General features: G+C 31.9%; 1 protein-coding gene across 4 annotated transcripts in view; it reads left to right on the top strand.

Annotated features, from left to right (window-relative positions):
- LOC123678486 (nuclear receptor coactivator 7) overlaps positions 1-15,654 on the top strand; it is a 275,490-nt gene extending 259,836 nt beyond the window's left edge. For all 4 annotated transcript variants that reach the window (XM_045615528.1, XM_045615525.1, XM_045615524.1 and 1 more), the window contains 2 exons: positions 12,979-13,260; positions 13,369-15,654. In XM_045615528.1, coding sequence (XP_045471484.1) covers positions 12,979-13,260; positions 13,369-13,680 — 594 coding nt within the window. In that variant the 3' untranslated portion in view covers positions 13,681-15,654. The remainder of the gene's footprint in view (positions 1-12,978; positions 13,261-13,368) is intronic.
- Positions 15,655-18,809: the final 3,155 nt, after the last annotated feature.

Genomic DNA, 18,809 nt, shown 5'->3' with positions numbered 1-18,809 from the left:
ATGAAAAATACAAAATCTTTTGCGATTTATGCAATATTGTAAAAGATTTTGTTTTTTTTTTCCTCCTGGTGAGTCCTGAAGATAATGTTTGATTCAAATCGAAACTAGTCGGCCTTGTTTTAAGAAGTGGTTTTGTTCAAAATAACCTGACATTTTTCTTGTCAACCAAGAATTATTAACATGACAAATTTTCGAACATATATCAAGATATATATACAGGGTGGCCATTTGAAAACGAAACAGACGAGATTACAGACGAAATAAAGTTTTTCGATAGAAATGCTCGGACAGGTCGATTTCTGTTTCGAGGGGGACAACTTAAGATGTAGGTTACGGACGCATAGCGCTTCAACCCTTGCTACTACAACCCTCACCCCCAAATTTTGAATAGGGAAGATGGGGTGAGTGATACCTCATTTGAAAGGTATTTTTATACTGATTTCAGCACAGTAATTGTTTTTTCATTTTATGCATTAGTTCTCGAAATATTCTTAACTAAGTATTTGAAAATGAAGTGGTGTTTTCATGGCACTTGTAGTGTTTTGTGAAAAATCGACATTTTGAGCTTCAAAACTACCATGACTGTGGCTTCCTTCCTAACTAACTAACGCATGAATATTTCGAGAACTAATGCATAAAATGAAAAAACAATTACTGTGCTGAAATCAGTATAAAAATACCTTTAAATTGAGGTATCACTCACCCCATCTTCCCTATTCAAAAATTGGGGGTGGGGGTTGTAGCAGCAAGGGTTGAAGCGCTATGCGTCCGTAACCTACATCTTAAGTTGTCCCCCTCGAAACAGAAATCGACCTGTCCGAGCATTTCTATCGAAAAACTTTATTTTGTCTGTGATCTCGTCTGTTTCGTTTTCAAATGGCCACCCTGTATATTGAGACATCTAGATATTTCCCTCAATTTATTTATAGACAAGACACAAACTGCAATATAAAAAAAAATCTGAAAACAAAGATAAAAATACACTATTCCTAAGAAATAAGAGGAGGACTCCACTAAAACGGAGAATATATTTCAATTATTTAGTAGGTATGTTGTGAGGCACACAGAGTATTTAATATATTATATTTTAGGAAATACTTTTTGTGTTATCCTAATTTATACATTTAGACGTCGTCTTAGTTTTAGATAAGTTTCGATACGAGATATGACTTGTAACATATCTAGAGATTTCAGAATATATTGAGATATGATTTTACTGTAGAGTTTTCACTTTTTCTTTATGCCTTCTGTTTGAACATTGAAATTGCTTAAAAATGATACGATCGATACAGTTGACCCTCACGAATAAATCGCTTAAAAATTCCACAGTTATATAATACCACTATTCAGTTGAATGCGAACATTTTTTTTAGAATGCAGAATTTGTGCTGAATAATTTCCTACAAAATTTATTTGAAGAAATACTTCTGAATCCAAACAATAAAAATTGGGAGAAATAGAAAATAAGATTGAACAAAATACACTAAGAGATTTCATCTAAAGAATAGAAGGTCGATATCTTCCGAAAATACTCAATAATCCAAAACAACACATGTAGTGGCTTCTCAAAGAATGTCGTAATAATAAATGTTCGATGTTAGTTTTAGATTAGCATAATATAGTTATTATAGATCAAGATATACCCTGGAGCTGTATGAGTATCGCCTATCTAATCTCGTTTCATCCTCTATTCGACTAGTCTCTGGTAATTAATAAATAATACGCCCGCATATCAATCTGCCCGAACGTTTTCTCTTTCTTATTTATCGCCTCAGTCGAGAGTTTGACCTTCAATTTTTCGGAATGCCTTCGTCCACTAAACTCAAACGCAACTGTGACCATGGAAAAAACCGAACACTAGTCCTAGGTTCGATGTTTTTTGCGGACGATAGGCGCCTTGGGTTATTATATCTAATAACAAACCTTTAGAATCGTTAAAGGAGAAAATGTAACTCTCTTGATTCGATTTCGAAAACCTGCTTGCAAGAATTGCTTAACATTTGCATATCGTAGAATTCCTGCGCGTCGCAATCAATAAAGATTGGATTTGTCTAAAGATTTGGACATTAAAACAATGTGGCACGTGAGTTATACAAACAATTAACATTTGATACTTTCATGATCAATTTTGATCACTTTACATTCAGTTCTATATGTTAAATAATGAAAAAAAAAGGTTCTCATAGAAAATTGGCGGGAATAATTCACTTCCGCCTAAAGACTATAGGTCTGGAAAAATGCAATGATCTAATTGTTTATCCCTTTATGAAACATTGATAATTTAATTCGGATTCTCGAATTATCTTTCTAATGTTTCCATAAGTTTATTGATAAGCCTTCGAAATTTTCCTCCTATATCTTGAAGTTTTTATTCCTATTTTTGTACTGCATGTAGAATCCTTGACCAAATCCTCTTCTTATAAGTAAATTTCCGATTAAGGAAACCTATGCATTTGTATGTAAATTATCACATGTCACTTCCTTGGAATCTTATCTCTACAGAGGTTTCAACAAAATCGTTTTCATTGAACTCAAGGTTTGATCCTCTTCTATTTTATTTTTTCCATTCTTCATACTCTAATCTAATCTAATAGTTTTTTATTTTTTACTCCTCGTTCTGTTTGAAATTGGCACACGATTTTTTTTGTGATTTATTGAATTCTAGAAAGGAAAGGAGGTCTACAGAAATTCAGTTTTTCAGAAGTTTATACGCTAAAATCTTCTTGAGCCTTCTCAATGAATTGCTTATCGAGTCATTTCTTCTAGTTTTCATGTCCAATTCTAATATAGGTGATTGGAATTTCAAAAGAGTTGGTTCCGAAAGTTTTGAGTCTCTTATAACAAATAGGTAGGGTTATGGGTAAATATTATTATCAAATTTTAATTTTTTTTTTATTAATAGATCCAATAATAATATTTTATTTTCAAATTATTCTTTTTATTTTAAATTTTGTCTGAGTTGAGTTCAAAAATAACGTATTCAAATATAAATGTTCGAACAACAAAGAAACTTAACTACCTAACTCAATTTCTAATATCATTCATCTCGATTACTGTCCTTCAATCCAAGGTCCTCGCTATTTCCATTATTAGTCTTGTATTCTATTGTCTCACTCCTTTATATCCAAAACTCCAAATCAGTCACTCTTTCCATATTTCTAATGTTTTCTAATCAGTTTTGAGTTAGAAAACTAATTGAACTCGACCATCTTAAAATTTTCTCAATGACATTTCTCATCCTTCAAAGTCATCCTATTATTTTAACGTCCCTTTGTTGTAATCATATTTCCAAAAACCAATTAAATAAATTTATCAACATATATCTGAAATATTTCCAACGGAAACATTTGAAACAAACGGAGTTTATCTTTACTTGAATTTAGATTGTATTTTGATTTGATTTATAAAATTACTGAATATATTTCTTTTAATAAAAAGTAATGATTTTGATATATTTCGATTAAAAATCCATTACAGTAGGTACAATAAAAAAACTTGTTTCAACAGTACTACTCGTGAAATAGGTAAAAGTTGGTCATATTTATTAGGACGAAATTCTTTGAGGTAGATCTCAAGCAGTAAAGTAAGGACAGTAAGTTGGGTAGAAACGGTAAGACAAAAAGTTAGTAAAAGTTGAAAGATTCTGCTTAAAATCATCGAAATTATTTCTATTTCAATGTCACTTACAAACCCCGCATAATCAAATCATTTGATGAGATTCGAGTTACGACTCTAGCCGATCATAGTGTGATATAATACGATCGTTCACGAAACAACGATTAGGTACAGTAACAACAAAAGATTCGTCGCTTAGCTTCCTCAGATCCCCCTTGAACTTTAATTCCCACCAAACCATTTGAAGATTGGCTAATCGTCGAGTACCTCCATCAAACTCACCTTGACGTGAGCCGTCTTTCTTTTGGGTGATTATGATACCGGCAGCTACCGAAGTAGTATTACCTACCATTCATAAATAATGGGGCAATTACAGCTGGTCTAAGACATTTTTGGCTTTTGTATAACGACAATCCATATAATGAGGTTGAATGGATCACTTATCAATCTACAGCTGCTTTTCTACAGGGACCACAGAACAAATTAAGATATACAGGGTGTCTCACCATTAACGCAACGCTCCATTACGGTTGAACGCTAAAATTTTCGGACATTATAGTCCATACCATTAGAGCTACATTTCAAATTGTTCGGAAATGTACCAAAAAAAGGACCAATGAATAAAGATTAATTTTTTTCTTATGGAAATCCCCCATTTCTTATTGAAATTTTAAATCACATGAAATAAATTAATCCAAGTTCATTCGAAGTTTCATATGCTTAACTTACCTTTCTTCAGATATTTGGAATAAACCCGATATTTACGTCTTTAACGGTAAAAAGGATTCCACTGAGTATTTTCCTCTATTTTGTATAGTGTATTGATGAGATATCTCCAAACACATCAGTAATCTGGGACACCATACTTTGCAACATTCTCCGGAGTTAAATTGCTTCATTATACCATGAAATGCATAGTTTTTTAGAAAAATTTATATATGTCTTGCCTACCAACTTATTTTATACAATTCTGAAATATCAAGAATTTCCAATAATAATGGAATTTCCCGAGGTTTCAAATAAAAAATATCTGAAAATTTGTCAACGAATGATCGTGAAATTGAAATGTTGAATGTAGGTAACTAAATTATTATCTGATGAAGGGGACCCGAGGATTCAAGCTTCTAGTCGGCGGGGGAAAAAATCCTTGTTTTAATTTTTTTTTCTGAGAAGATTTTTGAACGTTTTAAAATATTCTTTCAGATTAAAGGAAATACTAAATCATAATGTGAAATTTAGTAATTTTCAAAATTTTGTCTTCTTCAAATCAAATCGCCCCGTATAGTTCAGCAACGGATAAGATTATTTTGCCCTGATAGATCATGGGGTAACAATATTGCAAGGGTTAACATTCGCTGGTTTTAATGCAAATATCCTCATTCGACTGGCTCAGTGGCTTGACTCAGCGAAATATGGCTCATCAAGTGGCCTCGTGTGAACGGTTCATTACGTTCAAATAGCAATCCCTTTAGTCAACCGGTCCGCCAATAATACTTGTATCTGGGAAGCCTCCTCTGCAGTCTGCTCTATTCTTAGGAGCAGTGCAGTACGATGTTATTGTTTTGATATTTTCAATGCGGGAGAGGTAACTTTGCGTTTATGTCTTACACGAGATTCGTGAGACAGGTATGCGAGATGTGATAGTGCGCCTAGTATTAGGTGGTTCTGCAGTTTTCAACTGTTTCGACGATTTTGCCAATTCTATCCGGAATGGTGAGTTTGGCTTGTTTTGGTCGCGAAATCTGAACGTTTTTGTGTGTTTCTTTCCTTCCTATTTATATCTTGTGTTTGTTTTGTTAGACGCGACTATTTCTGCGGTATTTTAAATTCCTCAGGTACGGTGTTCGGTTAAGGTATCTCATCCTTTTAGTTAGTGAAAAAAGGCAGCACTATCGATCGATTTGGTTTTAAATTGAATTAAACGAATCTTAATTGCCATAAATATGGAAATGGAGTTTTGTTTCATTTCATTTGATAATGAATTCCCTTCAATTCAGGACCGAATCCATTAAATACGGTTTGATTTTAATATATTCATTGGAAAACTTATTTCAATTGAAAAACTAAATGCGTGGCCTCAACTAACCTTCCTTCATTTGAAAATTGTTTGTGAAACGGTCCTCAATTTTTTCACTGAATTTCAATGAAGATAGTTTTAAGTAGGCTTAGCATGGACTCAAAATCTACAACCTAGAAAGCTCTAGAGGCCTACCGTAATTGTAGGCGACACATCAGGTGGAAAGCCGACTAGACCACAGCTTAAAAGTTAGTGAGTCTATACAATATATGTATGTATTTATATTTCATTAGGTATTTCCACAGAGACTAGGATCTAGTTTCGTGAATGCATGACTTTCATTTATTATCATCATACCATGACAGAAATTTCAATGAATTTTTATTATTGTGACACGGTACTTATTATGATGAAAAAAAAAAAAACCTTTTGAAATTTTCAGTGCTCCGTTCACCGAATGTCTGTAATTTCGAATTATGAAACGGGAATGGTCGGAAACGATAACTTTTAACGAAAGGATCTAAAAATTTAAAATTTCCAGGGTAGGTTCAGATGTTGAAACTTGACAAAATCGTACTAGGGGTTCTGTAAATGTGGATATTCGGAATTTGGTTTTATTTTGTTCTTTTTTTGTTAATTTCTTCGGTGCAGTTTTGACCGTGATGAAAATATCCATTGATGGGATATAAAATGAAAATTCAAAGAAACATTTTTTGTTTGCATAACCAAAATTATAGAATATTCAAGAAGAATATTGGGAAAAAATTAGCCAATATTTTCGTAAACACAAAACAGAGTTGAGATTTTGGGTGTTGAAATGAAATAACACACCATAGAAAATTCAAGAATAATTTCAGAAGAGTAATACTCAATATTTCAGTGATTACCAATACGATTCTATTTCAAGCTTTGAACAAAGGGGCGTCATAAGTAAAATTCATAAAGACATCGAAAAGAAATATATTTCTTTGATAACAGATCCGACAGAAATTTTGCGTGTTCTGCATAAAGAATAAAATTTTCGAGCTTTTTGCAGAATTGTGTGGTAATAGCATCATCAGAATCACAAGAGATTGAAGAATATTGAAAACAAAATGAGGAAAGCACTGTTTCAGTCAGAAGTTTGAGCGCTATTCATTCATGCACCAATTAACAAGTGCTTGAAAGCTACTGCCTTGGCGTCACTGCTTCCCCATTTTCTTGTTTTAGAAAACTTAGAATTCAAAAATTGAATTTAAAAATTTATAAGAATGTATACAACAACATGTTGTTCTACCTCAATCCATTTTTCCTTCAAGAGCTGAAAACCAATTAAATAATACTAAATTCAATATTTTCCACCGTAGAGTCCTTGCTTGAATACTTTGTAATTTTGAATGTATGTCAAGTTTATTTGAATTTCGGAACGAATAACCCCGAGTTCAAATCGCGCAACGTAATATCTCTTTTATAATTTTTTCGATGTGAATTGAGCTACCCTATTGTAAAAAAGGAAATCATGGTATCAAATTGCAGTATTTCTTCTAAGTGAAAAATTTTCTCGATTTTGAAACTGAGATCCAAGCACAGATATTCATTTTATGGATAGGATTTTCATGCTATTATTATAAGGAATGATACCGTATAGTAACTTTTCTTTGCATAAAATTTCTGTGAGCCCTCAGAATGGATATAAATGGGTACGTGAGAATTCTCCATCTTAAATAAAATTCAAATTAGTTTTTTTATATCAGTTTCATCGAAGCCATTAGTCTCCAATACTCTATATTTTTCACAGCGGCACAATATTATGTGGAGGGAGTATATTTTGTCACATATAAGTGAAGTATAATGAGGGTTATAATTTCTACCAATAAAGAACTTAATAAAATGAGATTTTGATTTTAGGTCTGGCTAAATGTTTGTCCGGTTTTTCCCTTTCAGATAACGATGAAATTGAAGATAGCTAACAATATTTCAACTGATATTATTGTATAAAGATGCATGCTCCCATATATTTGTGATATCCATCTACCACCCCGACACTCAAATAAAAATTAGAATCACTTTATGGTTTTTATACTCACTTTTCTGTTATAAATTATTGTGTATCAACTACATACCTCAATAGATGCATTGAATTTCAATTGGACCATAATGAATTCGTGTTGTCACTTAGCTTTTTTGTATCGGTAATTTCGAGCAAAGATAAAAATAACTTCATTCATTCGAACAATAGAAATAAATATTCATAAATGATAAAACAACATTTTATTCACGATTCTGTTAAAATCTCTATACCAGGCAACAGGTAGATGTTTAAATGTACACTTCCATTGCAGTTTCTGATAAGTTCATCGAATCGGGTTATGAGTGAGGTTTTCATAAGAAACATTGCTTAAGTAAAAGGAAGTTGATATACGCTTCTAATAAACACACCTAATATCAAGGATTGTTAGGTTGATTTCGTTTTTATTTTTGAGCTCTCGTTCTCCAAACCAAATTCTTTGTCATTTCGTTTGCAATTTTCAAATTTTGAGCCGTGGTCAATTATGTCCGTATGTCCAGCTGTAAACACGATAACTATCGAACGGAAACATCTAGACCTAGAGACTAGGTATACTAGGAGCGCAATAGGTGCCAAAGCTTGGATTTCAGCAGGCAGTTACAGAAAATAATAAATATTCTGCTTACTATAAATTCGACAATATATATATATATATATATATATATATATATATATATATATATATATATATTTTTTTTTTTTTTTTTTTTTTTAATTTCACACAGTTGTGTATATATATATATATACAGGGTGAGTCTTTGACTTGTACATATATTTTAACCCAAGATTCCTGAGGTCAAAAGAAACACTTTTTTCCTTTACCATTTTTTCCGATTCGGCCCGGTTAAAAAGATACAGGCTGTTGAAAATCGTTAAAAAAATGTGATTTTCGGCTATATCTCGTAAAAGGGTTGTATCGAAGGAAATGATTTTTGAAATATAGCTTTTTTTTGATGTGATACATCTTCTCCGAACACCAGATTCCATACACATTCTTCTGTTTCTTTGTTATGAACATAACATACCATAAAAATACCAGAAATTCGAAGAAACCAACTCTTAATAGTAATTTGAACGTTCATTGAAGAATATTTGGCTAATTTAAAAAATAAAAGTATTCTTCATATTTTCTCGTACAAAGCGCCGTTTTCGAATAACTTGATCTTAAAAAAAAAAATTATCTGTGAAATTCAAAAAATTGGGTACTTTGGCTGAATGCAACTCTGTTCTATTGTGGAAAAAAAAACCACAGAAATGAATATTTACTATGAAGTCATGTCTCAGATTTAAGAATTGAAGTACTAGCCAACTTAGTTTGAAAATGAAGTTATTTGAATAAGCTGACCTCAACTCCTCGATTTGATTAAAAATCACTGAGCTTTGGCACAGCTCTGATAATAAGAAGATACTTCACTAAAATCAACATTCTTTTTGAAAAGTCCAGATTATTCATAAAACCCATGTTTAAAAAAGTTTTCACAAAATAGTCCCATTATAATGACAACAATCAATATCCCACTAAAGACTGCTGCTATCGAACAATACTGTATTCTTCTTCGGCTCATTCAAACTCACATCGAAACATATCACTAGGACTAGGTACATACTAGACAAATTTTCATGTGATTGAGATTGAATACTTTTATTCTTTTGCTATTCCATAAATTCATCCTAAGAGCTTATGATTGACATACTTCCAAGAGGGCCATAATTGTTTTAATGTGAAAACAAATTAGGTGAGTTGAAAGAAACCAAATATTCTATTGTGGATATTTACATTGAATACTTCTCATTTATTTTCAATGCCAAAATCAAGATGAATTAAGTAGTAAAGTTGGCTATAATGTAGGTACACATTAACAACAAATTTGATTACAAGTGGAGTCTAACATTTTCCATTGATTACAGAGCCAGAATATTTTACATATTTCCATATTTTCATACTGATGGTTTCAAAAATATTGATGCATTTCAATATTTTTATGAGATAGTTGGAACAAATCAAATGCTTCATTTCATAACAAATATCTTATAACAATAACAGTGTAAACTGTAAATGAAAATTTTAGGTTAGAACTTAGAACATAGATTATTCGAACCGAACTGCTGTGTTTATATTTGGCATCACTCGAAATTTGAAATTCAAACTTAAAACCACAGATTACTATAGTCTGTGTTAGATCTTTCATAGATGAATATTATTTATTTGAGATTTTAAGGTTAATTCTTGCACGAAAAATAAACAACGATATCATATAAATGAAATATAATGAATGAATGGATATGAGTATCAGAGCTAATATGGGTGGTAGCGAGCTCAATTCGTTATAATTATCGAAAATGAAATAGAAATCAAGAGAAGAATATTTAATCTTTAGCGTCAACGAAATTGGAATAACTCATTTATTTGATTATAAACACTACTTTGTTCAACAAATGGAATGTTAAACGTGAGTTTATGATGGTTTTTCTAATTTAGTAGCTTATTTCCAAGGTTCAAGAGGTATATCTTATGCTTGAGAAAACTTCAGTGTTCCGGTTTTCAGGGGTGAATTAGCTCATTTTGAAAATTTAAAATGGCTATATCTTTTTAACAGGGCCGAATCGGAAAAAATGGTAAATGAAAAAAGTGTTTCTTTTGACCTCAAGAACCTTCGGTTAAAATATATGTACAAGTCAAAGACTCACCCTGTATATATATATATATTCTTTTGAGAAAGAGCAAAACAAAATATAATCAAGCATATGTGTCGATGAATCTCAGTATTAGCAGAGGAAATGTAACGGGGCATCATACATTTCAACGTATGATACAAGAGAACAGATAAAAACCCCAGCAAAAACTCTGTCTCCCCGTATCGGTGTAGTGACTGGTTTGTGTAAACGTTTACATAATTTATATTGAAGGACTTCCTCTTCAACCAAAACAAAATTTTCTTTATCCTCTCTTTTCGGTTGACGACTCTATAATTTCCAATTGGATCCTAAAACAAAAAACAAAAGAAGCAGAAAGGAGTACTAAATATTAGTTTTCATTATATCGATTTGAAGTTAACTACCCATTCTAAAAAAGAATCTGAAACTGAATGGATAGCTTGGAAACCATCATAAAATTTATAAATCGGACAATCATTCACCAAGTGGTCAATGGTCTCTTCTACACCACACTCACATAGTGGGCTATCAATAGAATGCCATTTGAAGAGGGTATTATTACAACGTTAGAAAGAAGTCCATCCCGAACGCCAAATTTCCTTGTCGCTTTCATTGGATTCAAGGAAGGTATTAGTCCATAAAGGTTTGCGTGATTTCAATCTAGCAGTTCTAGAATCTGGGAAATAGGATAAAATTGGAAATGAGTTCGGGTAGAAATGAAATTTATCCCAAGATTTCTTGACTGCAACCTGTCTACGAATATGAGGCGGAACTATATGTGATAGCACCGGTAACCAATCTAAAGGAGTAGATCTAATAGTCCCACTAATAATTCTCATAGAAACTTTAAGCTGTGCATCAATTTTATGAACATGAGCACTATTAAACCAAACAGAACAACAGTATTCAGCAGCAGAAAAAACCAAGGCCAAGGCTGCTGTACGAAGAGTGTTGGCATCAGCACCCCATGAAGATCCTGCTAATTTTTGGAGGATATCATTCCTCGACTTCAATTTTTTTTAATTCGACAATTAAAGAAAATATCGAATTCCAAATATTCAAATTTGTATATTTAATCAGGAATCACTCAAATAAATATATTTCATTGAATATAATATACATTCATAATGATAAAGTAAAATTATGGATTTCAAAATATATATATTTTGGGGTCACGTAAAAATTTCGTATTATCCCTCTATCTATGTTTTTTACTCTATGGTATTATCAGAAGCCTTCTAGATAAATTGACAGATAATAATAATAAATCAATCTCATATATACTTTTCTGGTGCATGAATAATGAGAGCTCGAAAGCTCTTGACGCCAAGACGGTGATTTTCTCGACTTTTTCTTCTAAATCAAAATAGTAAATGATTTGCACACAACTTAGCGTTTTATTTTTTAGATCATTCCCTACAATAGTATTTTTCCCGATAAAATTAATTTGAAATAATCAATCGTTTAGTTGAATGTCGTATATATGGACGGTAGATTTTAGTAAATAGGGGTGAAAAATAAAAACATTAACAGTTAAACATAGACAAAATGTCAAGTGATTAATTGACAGAAACGAATAACCATTCGATTCACAATTTTAATGCATTTCTAGTGTATTTAAACCATAAGCCATAAAAACGCTATCTTCCATAATTAAATGACACAATGAATTGAGTTCTGAAAAATTAATGAAAAAATTTAATTATATTTCGGGACGTTATCAACGAACAAAGGTAATTGAAAATAACAAATGAAGTGAGTAACAAGTAACAATATTCTTTCTGCGGCTTTTATCCATCATTACTCGATTGCGAAACAGGAAAATTCGTAAGGATTTGTTTTAAGTACTTTCGAGAATAGTATAACATCTTTAGTTTAACTCAATGACAATATGTTATCAGACGTGCTTACTCGGTCATTTATAGGATGTTTTAAGACGTTCATATTTAAGTGTATACCGTGTTGTGATTTTAATTCGAACGTAAGTGAGGTCAATAGCAAGTATGGCAAGATTGAAAGTCAACAAACGACTGAGGTGAGATTATAAACTTCAATCAATCGAATTCGTTTACAAAAAACCTTCATTACGAAAAAGTAATATTCTCATAATGTTGCGAATAGAAAGTGTTACGCTTTTTGATGTGTTGAGGTAGAATTCCTGTTCAATCAGTGGCGTAGAGGTGATAATTTAGGAAAACTTTCTTTCTGTAGTTTAACGGTATCTACTTTAATCCCTTATACATTTGATTGTCCTGCTTTCCTGTCACATTACTGATTACTTTTAAATACATATTCAAAACATTTGCTCACAATTTTACTTCAAGATGTAGGTATTTTCCATTTCAACTAATGTCGATAGTAGAAACCTCCCCAATTTTATTTAAGGTGATGATAGATAATGGGAATGTTGTTTATAATAAGACCTGCTACACAAAAAATCAACGTTTTCTTGGCAATAGTTATCAGATGGAAGTTTGAGTAGATGTCGCTATTCCAAAGGTAACCATAGAATATTTACCAAAGTTGAAATGACAACCAGTCCGTGTTAAGCTTAACCTCAAACTCTGACTTCTGTTGTCGAAGAAAGCGTCTCGAATAAAAATACTTTTCGATACCGTTTTACTGAATGAGTCATCTTCCACAGGTGTTACCCATGTCAGAGGAATATCGCAAGGCTTTCCTGTGCTCCGCGGCTCCCTCGTTGGACGTTGAATTGACACCTCCCGATCTAATAGGAAACACGGAAATACTGACGTACGAACATCGTGAAAACTTGTGCCGCCACCTGCCAGCCAGAGCAGAAGGATATGCATGGACCCTTGTTTTTAGCACTAGTCAACACGGATTTAGCCTTAATTCTATGTATAGGAAGATGTACAAACTGGAATCGCCAATTTTGCTTGTTATTGAAGACACTGACAATAATGTAAGTACGATTATTTCACATTAATAAGTGTTGTAGAAAGGTACCCCTTATGCGACGAAGGTTATTACTTGAATTCAACTAGCTTTATAATAATGTTTTTTTCTTCAGGTATTTGGTGCTTTGACATCTTGCACACTACAAGTTTCAGAACATTTTTATGGAACGGGCGAGTCTCTTTTGTTCAGATTCAGTCCGGAATTTCAAGTATACAATTGGACCGGCGAGAATCTCTATTTTATCAAAGGGAACAACGAGAGCTTGAGTATTGGAGCTGGAGATGGAAAATTCGGTCTCTGGTTGGACGGCGACCTCTACTTGGGCCGCACAGAAATGTGTAAGACTTATGGTAACGATCCACTGACGCCTTCGGTAGATTTCGTTGTGAAAACCCTCGAATGTTGGGCATTTGTCTCAAGTTAAAATGTATTTTAGATAATCTGATTGTCGTGTAAAATGCACGCAGTCAACTTCGATTTATTTGTGATAAGATTTGGCGGTTTCCGCAAACCCAATCGAAATTTCTCGTAGCCATTTTTGCAAAAAATAACGATCTATAATATTGCACAAGATTTGAGCTTCTGTATAACTTGATGAGATTCAACATTCAACTGAATAATAAAATTTCAATCTTCATTATGTAAACCATCATTTTTTGAAAATATCGATTCATGAAATTTTTAGAGGACCAAATTGATTTTGCATTTCCTTTCAACTAAAAAATAAAGGATTGTCTTTTCTTAATTTGATCTATATATATATATATATATATATATATATATATATGTATATATATATATATATATATATATTGATGATACACTTTCTCAGAGTAAATCAACTGAATTATTCAGAAACTGATCAAACATTTTGCATATTGAAACTGACTTTTGGATACAATGCTCAACATGTGCTTTTTCAAATCATTGATAGTATTAACAAATATTTGTTTTTTGATCAAACTCGGTACCTTACAATCTTATTTCTCCCAATTTCAATAATGTTACATATTAAAGAAAAAAAATGTCATTGAAATATTGACAATAGCAAAGATCAATAATGAAACCATTAGTACTGCTATCCAAACATACAAGCTTACTTTGCAAAAATTTGCTTGAATAGCTATGTACCAAACACTGATGTATTTGAAACAAATAGCTACTTCCCATATTATCAGGGATAGTTCTGTTTTAAATGTCAAATATTTTTTCATTTGTAATTAGTAAGTAACGCCACTTCAACCTCATTTAGAATATAATCTTCATAAACTCCAGGTTTTCTTGAATTACAAGTGAAAATTTGGTGATATATTTTTAATATTTTTATCATTGTGTGAGCATGTGCTTCAAAAATATTTAGTGAATATAACATGGTTAATTCAACATGTATTCAATAGCATATTTTTAATTGACATTAGATCTTATAATTTATTTGTAAATGATTAAGTTAACCCTTGACTGTATTTAGTTACAATTAGTCTCCCTAGTCATTTTTCTACTCTAATTATAGTAGCTCTGAATTCAGTTTGAGAGAATGAGGGTTTATAACATTGTTGCATAGTTATAGGTTATAGTCATTCTGTGTTGCTTGGTTTACAACGAATGACTTGGCACTCTTGATTTTATTATGGTAATACATGTTGTTAAATCTGTGCGCAACAATCTTTGAACTAGACACATACCTGTATAGATTTAATGTGGGGTTTCTACTCGAATGTATCCTTTTTTGAAAGATAAATTAATTTGTTTTAGCAAGACATGGTAAAATGTTCGATTTATTCATCCTTTGAATTCAGAGATAGTCAAGTAATTTTTAAGAATCTGTAACCTACTTATTTGATGTTATGAGAAAATCTGATTCAATTATATCAAAGTCAAATTTGTTCTGTACAGATTTGTGTCGTTGCCGCCACCTGATCTCCATAAACATGTATACAAAAAACCAAAAAAATTTAATAATTGTGATTATATGCTTTCATCTTTGGTACGAAGCTTAGGTTAAGAATATTCTTTATATGATCAGCAAGAGATGTTGGAGTGGTTGGCAGTACGTTCTATGTTGCATGCAGCCAGGTTCAGAGCGATTGTGTTGTAGCAATTGGAACAGGCTTTAGGTTTTATGTCTATCTGTCAATTAGGTGCGTAGTAAACACGCCATATCAGTTGTCAATTTGATAATTTATTATTAGAGGCTGTTATGCGGACTGGTGTTAATTTGTCACCAGAAGAAAGCGTCTCTTAGCTTGTTGATACATTATTTATAGTCATCAGTCCGTAAATTTACTTAGAATTAGTTTGATGTCTCAGTTGTGTATTATAAACATTTATCTAGATATTTATCTGAGTAATTTTCTGTATATAAACTGAATATAAATAAAATAGAACAGTGTATTTTGAATTTATTGCTTTATGTAGAGGTATTTCCATTTTTTTCAGAATTATTGATACAATTAAAATTGCAATATTTTTGATGTATAATACAGGGTGAGTCTTTGACTTGTACATATATTTTAACCGAAGATTCTTGAGGTCAAAAGAAACACTTTTTTCATTTACCATTTTTTCCGACTCGGCCCTGTTAAAAAGATATAGCCATTTTAAATTTTCATAATGAGCTAATTCACCCCTGGTAACCGGAACACTGAAGTTTTCGCAAGTATAAGATATACATTTTGAACCTTGGAAATAAGATACTAGATTGGAAAAACCATCATAAACTCACTTTTAACATTCCATTTGTTGAACAAAGTAGTATTTATAATACAATAAATGAGTTATCCCAATTTCATTGGTGATAAAGATTAAATATTTTTCTCTTGATTTTCTATTTCATTTCCGATAATCATAACGAATTGAGCTCGCTACCACCCATATTAGCTTAGCTCTGATACTCATAATTCATATCCATTCATTCATTTATTATATCGCATTTATAATATATCGTACAAGAATTGACATTTAACCTCACATTCTCAAATAAATCTGTAAAAGTTCTAACACAGACTAGTAGTCTGTGGTTTTAAGTTTAAACCTCAAATTTCGAGTGTTGCAAATTTAAACACAGCAGTTCGAATAATCTATATTCTAACCTAAAATATTCATTTACACTGTTGTTGTTATTATAATTTTGATATTATGCTATCATGAAATGAAAATCATCGAAGATTTGAAGAATCCCAACAGAATATTGAAGTTCCATACATATTTTCGAGAAATTTAAAAACAATTTCCAAAATAATTGTGTGGATACAAAATAAATAAGTGTGCATTCTGATAGAAAGTAATTCCTTTATGAAATGAAGCATTTGATTTGTTCCAACTATCTCATAAAAATAATGATCTGCTTCAATATTTTTGGAGCCATCAGTGTGAAAATATGGAAATGAAGTTTTATGGCTCTGTAATCAATGGAAAATGTTAGACTCCACTTGTAATCAAATTTGTTCTATAATATGTACCTACATTATAGCCAACTCTACTACTTGATTCTTCTTGATTTTGCCATTGAAAATAAATGAGAAGTATTGAATAATATCCACAGTTGAATATCCTGTTTCTTTCAACTCACCTATTTGTTTTCATATTAAAACAATTATGGCACTCTTGGAAGTATGTCAATCATATGCTCTAGGATGAATTTATGGAACAGCAAAAGAATAAAAGTATTTAATCTCAATCACATGAAAATTTGTCCAGTATGTACTTAGTGGTATGTTTCGATCTGAGTTTGAATGACCCTCGAAGAATACAGTATTGTTCGATAGCAGCAGTCTTTAGTGGGATATTGACTGTTGTCATTATAATGGGACTATTTTGTGAAAACTTTTTTGAACATGGGCTTTATGGGAAATCTGGACTTTTCAAAATAGAATGTTGATTTTAATGAAGTATCTTCTTATTATAAGAGCTGTGTCAAAGCTCAGTAATTTGTAATCGAATAAAAGAGTTGAGGTGAGCTTATTCAAATAACTTCATTTTCAAACTAAGTTGGCTAGTACTTCAATTCTAAAATCTGAGACATGACATCATAGGAAATATTCATTTCTGTGGTTTTTTTTTCCACAACAGAACAGAGATGCATTTAGCCAAAGTACCCAATTTTTCGAATTTCACAGATAATTTTTTTTTTAAGATCAAGTTACTCGAAAACGGCGCTTTGTAGGAGAAAATATGAAGAATACTTTTATTTTCCAAATTAGCCAAATATTGTTCAATGAACGTTCAAATTACTTTTAAGAGTTGGGTTCTTCGAATTTCTGGTATTTTTATGTGATGTAATGTTCATAATGAAGAAACTGAAAGATGTGTAGGGAATCTTGTGTTCGGAGAAGATGTATCACATCAAGGAAAAGCTATATTCCAAAAATCATTTCCTTCAATAGAACCATTTACGAGATATAGCTGAAAATCACTTTTTTTTATCGATTTTCAACAGCCTGTATCTTTGTAACCGGGCCGAATCGGAAAAAACTATAAAGGAAAAAAGTGTTTCTTTTGACCTCAGGAATCTTCGGTTGAAATATATGTACAAGTCAAAGACTCACCCTGTATATCTTTGAAAATTGGATTCCCAGAATATAAGCTCTTTCAAATATAATGACTAGGAAAAAAGTTAAACAGGCATACTCTTATATCCCTTTCTTATAATATAATATTTGGTATACATGTTCTTTGCCTCTTCATTGTGATTGGTAAGAATTTAGGTTTCATTATACAGCTTACTGGACAAATAGATTCCTAGTTTATTACCAATCTATGATTACACTCTTTGACATACCTAACCTGGTACTCTCAATTTGGTCAGATCTTTTTGACCCAAACTGCATGCAAAGGTGTTCATACACTAGAGAATATATTTATGTCGATGAAGACGGTAAGAAAAAAAAAACGAAGATTTGAATATGACTATATACAGTTTGTAGGCCTCTCATGCTCTACAGATCACGAATATAAGTCTCCTTTGTGGAATTGGTCTTTGAGTGATTCTTATGGGACACTAAAGGGGTCTACTTCTGTTATTGACAGAGCCTGCAATCCGATTTTGGAAGGCATAATTAACAGTGCCGTTCAATTGAATACAGCGTAAGAATCACAAAGAATAAAAACAATATCCGAACCGAATCAATCTGTGTTATCATCATTTACGTGTTTGATGGATCGGAGTAAAAATCTCTTCGGCTAATTTAAAAAAAAATCATATGGAACGGATTTAGAAAAAACGATCGAAATAACCCTTGAATGTAAATTCAAGATGGGGAAGAAGGAATTCTCCAGAATTTCCGATTAAAAAATTAGTACAATATTGGTACTTTCTAAATATGATGTGCAGTTATTTCCTAACATATCTACAGGGTGTTTCACGAATGATTGTACAGGCTTTCAGGGCAGATACAGGATATTTTGGTGGATCTGAATCAATGCTCGAAACATGTCCTAGCTATATTCGTTTAAGAGATACAGGCTGTTTTATGTATTTTATCAAAAACTTTCAATCGGCATAACTTTTGAACGCCTGCATGGATCTTCATGAGAATTTGAGGGAATGAATATCTG

Source organism: Harmonia axyridis, chromosome 4 (assembly GCF_914767665.1).
Source record: "Harmonia axyridis chromosome 4, icHarAxyr1.1, whole genome shotgun sequence".
Lineage (NCBI taxonomy): Eukaryota > Metazoa > Arthropoda > Insecta > Coleoptera > Coccinellidae > Harmonia > Harmonia axyridis.
This window is presented reverse-complemented; position numbering and strand designations above follow the sequence as displayed.